The sequence below is a fragment of the Morone saxatilis genome, unplaced genomic scaffold (genome assembly GCF_004916995.1).
Source record: "Morone saxatilis isolate NCDOM2014 unplaced genomic scaffold, NCSU_SB_2.0 Contig11, whole genome shotgun sequence".
Taxonomy (NCBI): domain Eukaryota; kingdom Metazoa; phylum Chordata; class Actinopteri; family Moronidae; genus Morone; species Morone saxatilis.
In genome coordinates, this window is record NW_023339663.1 from 8,849,891 (window position 1) to 8,856,943 (window position 7,053).

The window sequence follows — 7,053 nt, forward strand, 5'->3', positions numbered from 1 at the left end:
TAACCCTAAATGTAATGAGCGTTAGTGTGTTGGCCCTAACATGCAAATTCTCAGTACAAAAGGAATTCGGTTTCAACAAACAAAACATTACCTAAAACGATGTTTGCAGCATAATTAGACGAGGTTTTTAGACTATTGCATTGCAGCCCATTATTATTTTTTAGGTTTTATTTTTGTCAGTAAAATTACAATTACATCAAATTCAACTGACAGACCTCCAGCCACGTTGAAAAGAGTAAGACAGACTTCCGCTTTTCAGGCTTAAATTGGCATTAGTTCACCTTAAGCATAGAGCCAATTAACTTATAGCCTCCTCTGCAAGTCATTACATTTTTATACGGTTTGTGTGCAGTTCTTGATCGTTAACTTTAATGGCATTGGTATGGCCTTAGTATGAGAATGAAGCAAGCCATTAATATTAATGATTTAAATACTGGAGTGGACACTTTTTTTTTTCAACATCACCCAATCAGAGGTATCTTAAAACTGCTGAAAAACAACCAGTATTTGGTGCTGAGGTGTGGAGGATGTTTGCAGCACTGATAATTAGTTCGGACAATCAAAGCGGTGTATATAATTCTTTGTTTATGGCAAGGTAGCCGCAATCTGTGGTGAGTGTGAGGAGCTGGCAGTAAGATAGATACTGAAAATACAATTGCCTAATCTTCTAATGTACCTCCGCTCTTTGATGCAGTTGAAGGTGTTTGCAGGCGGGACAAGGGTTGGACATTACCTCACTCTGAATGCTTTCTGGGGGGAGAAACGAGCGAGTAATTAGCTGATTAGAGGCCCGTCAGAGCAGCTCAGCCTTCAGCCAATCCCAGCTCACACCGTCCGGCCTGCAGGGGTGGAGAAGGACGGCTGATGGAGTAGAGACACATACCTCTGTTGTTTGTGAAGTTAGTGTTAAACACCAGAGCGGACTCAGTGTTGCAGAGTGACACGTGGTGTAATTCAAGGAAATAGATGGAGGGACGCACATGCAAGCGTCAGTAACTTAGAGTCTGTCAAAAAAGTATTTCTAGGGAAATAAGCCGAGTCGTGTGACACAAGCTGATAATGTATTAATGCGCTTTTTTTTAATAGCATACAACTTTGTGCTCATCCGTTCAGCCTGTTCTGAAAAAGATAAGGAGAACATATGAGTTTGTGACTGGAAGAGGCTCCGCTGTCTGCGCGCTGACGCACGGCACAGGTGCGCACCCGCCAAGCTCGACGCGTTTGTTTTTGTGTAAAAGACTCTGCAGTCCACCTGAGTGAAGCCGCCATGGAGAAATCGAGAAACTTCAGAATTGACGCCCTGCTTGCTGATGAGACCAACCGGGGGAGCCGAGACCTCTCCCCGGGTCTGAACAGCGACAGCCCCGCAGGCAGCCCGGTCTCCTGCCGCCGAGGGGACACCCCGTCTCCGCGGGCCGCACACCTTCAGACCGGAATAATCCCCAAACCGGGTATCCTAAATCTCCCGCATCCAGGACTCGCTTCGATTCCCGGCATGTATCCTGCACCCATGTACCCATTATCGGCGTTGGGTGGCCAGCACCCCGCCTTCGCGTACACCGGCTTCACACAGCTCACACAGACTTACCCAGAGCACCTGAAGGCGGCTGCCATGGCGGGATCTCTGGAGCACTGGATCCGCGCAGGGATCATGCTGCCTCGGCTGCCAGATTACAGCTGTGAGTATGATCGGATAAGATTCTGTTATAATAAATCCAAAATATTCAAACGTTTAAACCAAAACTTTCAAGGCCAAATGTACAAGAACTGACAGGTGCAATTATATTGTTTTCAAATAATTCAAGGACAGACAGAATTCAGTCAATTGTGAATTGTTTTCCGTTATCAGTTTACAGGAAGGGAGAGGATTAAGGGCGGGTAGACTTCTAAAGAACCGCTAAAGGGTCGTAAACTCATTTAACACATTCACTGATAATGACATGAAAGACATGAAGTTAAGTTTCATTTTACAGCTCGACTTGTTCTGTTTAGATGATGATGGTGATGCTGATGATGATGATGGTGATGATGATGATGATGATGATGATTATTATTATTATTATTATTATTATTATGGACGATAATAGGCCCAATTTATCATTATATTTATAGCTGATTTAGTATTTAAATTATATTATATCACGGAGAATGTATCCTTCTATGCTTCAGATTTTTTTAAATAAAACACTTAATATTTCGATGATGTCCGAGATTAGACACAGTTTTCTTTATTCAAACTGAAAAAAGCACCCTGTCCTAAATTAATTACACAGCCAGTATAATTATAATTTACACCTATTTTTGCAAGTAACGTGCTTTGTATAATATTGTATCCAAGACACCGGAGATTTACGTATATATATATTTTTTGCATTAATAACAGCCACACGTTGTCCAGTTCAGTACACTGGCGTCGTTTTACTGCGCATCTGTGTGTCATATTTTAATTTTGGCCCATTTATTCCTCTATAAACGCCAACCCGATGAAAATTGTCTTTGTGTGATGAAGAAACTATAAACAAACACCTAAAACGTTCTGTAGTTCATCAATAAAATCCCAAAAGCCTTCATTGAATTTTCATTAAGTTAATGGCATGCCTGTGTTTTTATGGCCTCTGCGCCTGCTTCTGCCATGTCCCCCCGTCAACAATAAACTGGAGTAAAGCTATTATAGTTAATGATGGCCAGAGAGTGCGGGCATATGTGTGCCTGTTCCCACCCACAAAATTCCATTGAACTTCCCATGTCCTTGGCATTATATAAATAAGACAGTGGCAGTTATTGGCCAAACACTTCAGACACATTTAAGACTTGAATCTTCTATAAAAGGCCATATATTTTGAAGTTTTAGTTGAATTATCAAAATAAAAATCTTCAACTAAAAAGTAAATCAATGAGGCTCTATAGGCTGAAATTAAATCAGACAAAAGTTCTCATAAAATAACTGAAAATGTTGCTCTTCCTCCTCCAGCGGGCCCTCAGTCTGGTCTGTTGGGGAAGTGCCGGAGGCCCCGCACCGCCTTCACCAGTCAGCAGCTGCTGGAGCTGGAGAACCAGTTTAAGCTCAACAAGTACCTGTCCAGACCCAAACGCTTCGAAGTGGCCACCTCACTCATGCTGACTGAAACACAGGTAAGAGAGACCAGCACTTCACAAACCAAAAGGTTCATTTTAAGGGAAACAACAAACAAAAAAGATCATTCACAGAAACAAGAATGAGGGGAGAACCCATTGCAATGAATACTCCAAAAAGACAAAGTAGACTGAACATAAGATCCAGTAAGTCCTGCTCCAGACTCAAAGTGAATACAAACGGCAGGCCAACAGCACATTCATCCAACAGCATAACTGAATTTTAACAGACTTATATTTCAGTAACTATAAGAGCGAGCACATTTATTCAGTATCTCCTGGGGTATAAGACTTTCTATTCATGTGGTTTTATTTAATTATTTTTTATTTAACTGAAATCTCTATCCTGGCCTGGCCGAGATATGCAGCAACAAATATGATTAACAGACAAACAAAAAGAGACAAAAATAAGACAAATAACCCAAAATATTCCACACAATTAGAGTTAAAAAGAAATATGATTATAACATTCTGAATAACATTTTTAATACAATCATATAAAATATTTTTTCCTAAAACACAACAAAAATACAAACCATGAAAAATAAGTTTAAAAAAAAAGTCCATTAGAAGCATCGGAGCCATCGCATTAAAAGTTAAATTTTAATATTTTAATTCTGGGAAACTAATAAGTAAAGCAAATAAGTCCTGTATTGTACAGCAAACTCATTACTTAATTATCGTGGTGATATTTGATCATCTGTTTCAAGAGTCTGTATGTAAGGTTTTAAGTAAGAACATTATGTTTTGCGTTTCTATTTTTATTGTATATTTCTTCGTAACTCTGGTAATGTTGATGAATATTTCATCATAAAAAAATATTTATTTAAAGTTCTTTCAAATCCACACCACAAACCAGAAAATTCTTGTTTTCTCATTCATATATTAATTGTTTAAAGGCAGGATGCTTTTATTGTTGGATGTCCCAAATAGAAGAAGTAGGGACAACAAAGACGAAGAAGAAAGAAGTTTTATGAATTACAAATAATTTGTTAGTTTTTTTTTTAGGTTCTGTACTTGATTCAAGAAAATTAGTTGTTTGCTCTTTAGTGTGATGTACAGATTTTATGCAGCATTATTAAAGGCACGTCAAGTCATAAAATATTACAATCACAACAGCTTTGGCAAAACTGGAAAAAAGAAGGATGCATAGAGAGCCACCAAGGAGGGATCTTTCTTCCAGGACTGGCAAACATAATGAGAAAATATTTAAAATATATCAAAACATACTGGCAGTTTTTAAAATTACTTCTATTCTAGAGCTGCAAATGTTTGATGTAATAACAAAAAAAATATTTAAATCGATAACTATAACTATATTTCCTAAACGTGGCCATCTTTTGAACACAATTTCTTTGCTCTGTCACATCTCGGCAGGTCAAAATCTGGTTCCAAAATCGGAGAATGAAGTGGAAACGCAGCCGGAAGGCGAAAGAGCAGGCCACAGCCTCGGCCCAGTCTGAAGCACAGCGACTACGCAGCGGAGGGAAAGCAGCCAAAGACAAATCTGATGAGAGCAGACAAGCTGTGAACCCAGACGACAGAGGAATAGAGCTTGATCTGGAGGATGGAGAAGAGGAGGAAGAGGACGAGGAGGAGGACGAGGAGGAGGAAGAAGAGGAGGAAGCCCAGCATGGTTTTCCTGTTGCTATGGGTAATGGCATAGGGATGCCACGATCCACGGACTTCTTGCAGCGCAGCACTGATGTTGGCTACAGTCCCCACAGCCCTTTCTCTGATGATGAGCTGGAGGGAGTGCAAGTAGGAGGAGGTGACAGGAAGATCGGAGCGGGACTGTGAAAAGACACCCAGAGACGTTACACTGGGACATGTCTGTGTTTGTGGTGACTAGAGAAGACATTTCCAGACCTAAAGAACTTTGTCTGGTCTGTTATGTGAAGTATTATGTGTTCCATTCAGGACATTTGTTGGAGTCACTAATTATTCACACAGATACACATAGGTTTATAACACAAATATACTGTATAAACTATCTGTGAATAAAATCATCCCTAAGTACTGTACATTTCGTAGCATGCTGAAAAAAGGTGCTAATTTCCGCACTAAATTTAGCTGTTTTCATGGGTCATCACCTTCTGGTCACCTTGTCTTTGCTTCATCCACTGACAGCAGCGGCTCCACCCAGTGAACACACACACACGACTACAAGAATGAAGGATGTGAAGTACGACAAGTGAACTGTGGTGCGTTCAGACAGCGTGAGAATGTACAGTAGGTGCAGCATCCACTGCATCATGAAGACAAAAAAAAAGTCAAAGTAAAACAAGCTGTGTGCTGTTGAGACTGAATCCTGAATATCCCATGCATTACATTGACTTTTGTGCATTTTATGTGTATAAGGATGTTTCTTTTGTTCTTGATGGTGTTTCTGAATTTGTTCTTGTCACTTACATGTAAATGAACTTAATTTATTTGAATGATTGCAAAGATGAATCATACATGCATTTATCTGAAACTTGTTTGTGGTGTAACTGTGAAATTAAAAAATGACAGCAAAAAATAAATGAAAAATGAGCTGAAGTAATTTAATATTTGATTAATATTCCTGATTAGTTTGTCCCATCAAATGTTAATAAATAACAACAATAAAATAGTGATAACAAAGGGCAGCCAGAAATTAGATATTAGATCAATGTCCCAAAGTCTGACCCCTTTTTTGTGCTTGAAAAGTGTTGATGAGGGTTGTCCGTGTGGTAAAGGAATGAAGTGGGAAAAACAACAGACTTAAAACAAAGACTTAAAATCCTCTCCAACTCAAAATATATTTTTCTTCCTTGTTCTCTGCAGTTGGATTTGTTTTGAGCTTCACTGCGCATCGTATGTGCAGAGGTTTGACACTAGAAGGATGTTTTCACATTTATCTGCTGAATGTTTCTCAGTGCTCATTGAAAATCAGATTTTTACGAGTGTGTCAAATAGTTTGGAAGTCAATCCTGGTCCAACTTTTACAAGTGTGATGTAGAATCTTGAAGCCTCCAGTGCACATACACTGAGAATGGACTTTACAGCGAAGTAGGAGACATCTTGTGTCCAGCAGGAAAACTTTTAAAATGATCAACATTTGCATATTATATATATTTTGCAGGAAAATATATCAGTCACACATTATTGTTCCAAACAAACTATTTATATATGTCATAATACATGTCTGGAAAGGATCTTCAGTATAAACACATCAGAGCTTTGAGCTAAATGCTAACATGCTGACGTCTGCCAGGTAAATATTTACCATGGTCATCATCTTAGTTTAGCGTGTTAGCGTGCTAATATTTGCTAATTAGCACTAAATACAAAGTACAACTGTGCCTGACAGGAATGTCATTTTTTATTTTATTTTTTGCAAGAATTTGGTAATAAACAAAAAAAGAGGATATTCTTGTCTGATGGAGCTAAAATCAAAGTCAGGGGATCACCGACAAGATTACAATTCATCCCGAGGGGGAACATGACTGTGTGCTCTTAATTTCATAGCAGTCCATCTAAGAGTTAGGCCTATAGAGAAATATCACTCAGAACCACAAATGTCAACGTACTGGTGTCACTAGTGGGAAACTCAGAGGATCACCAAAGTCAGTAGGATTCATCTGCTGTGGAACATTAATGTTTGAATAAAACTGGTGTTCTGACTGACATTTGCATCAAAAATCACTTTAAGACAGAGTTGTGATCGAAATAAAGAAATCCCACAAAGGTCCATGTAAACTTCCCTCATGGGAAAATGTCTCATGTTTTCATTAACAGTCCAACACAATGGAGAAATAAAACATTTTGTGTTCGCATCTCCCTCAACTCCTTCCTGTTCACCCACAGTCACTGCGCTGTGTCTGCAAGCAAAGCGAAGCAAAAGTTATCTTCAGTTCACAGTTTTAATTTATTACAAAGCCTCTCAGATATTAATTA

General features: G+C 39.0%; 1 protein-coding gene across 2 annotated transcripts; it reads left to right on the forward strand.

Moving 5' to 3' along the window:
* Positions 1–967: 967 nt before the first annotated feature.
* Positions 968–5,765, forward strand: mnx2b (motor neuron and pancreas homeobox 2b). 2 transcript variants are annotated; one of them, XM_035652250.1, is made up of 3 exons: positions 968–1,703; positions 2,972–3,132; positions 4,510–5,765. In XM_035652250.1, exons 1-3 carry the CDS (start codon positions 1,268–1,270, stop codon positions 4,930–4,932), a joined length of 1,020 nt encoding a protein of 339 aa, XP_035508143.1. In that variant the 5' UTR covers positions 968–1,267; the 3' UTR covers positions 4,933–5,765. The 2 variants fall into 2 exon arrangements, with proteins under 2 accessions (XP_035508143.1, XP_035508142.1); XM_035652249.1 differs by having other exon boundaries at positions 968–1,679.
* Positions 5,766–7,053: the final 1,288 nt, after the last annotated feature.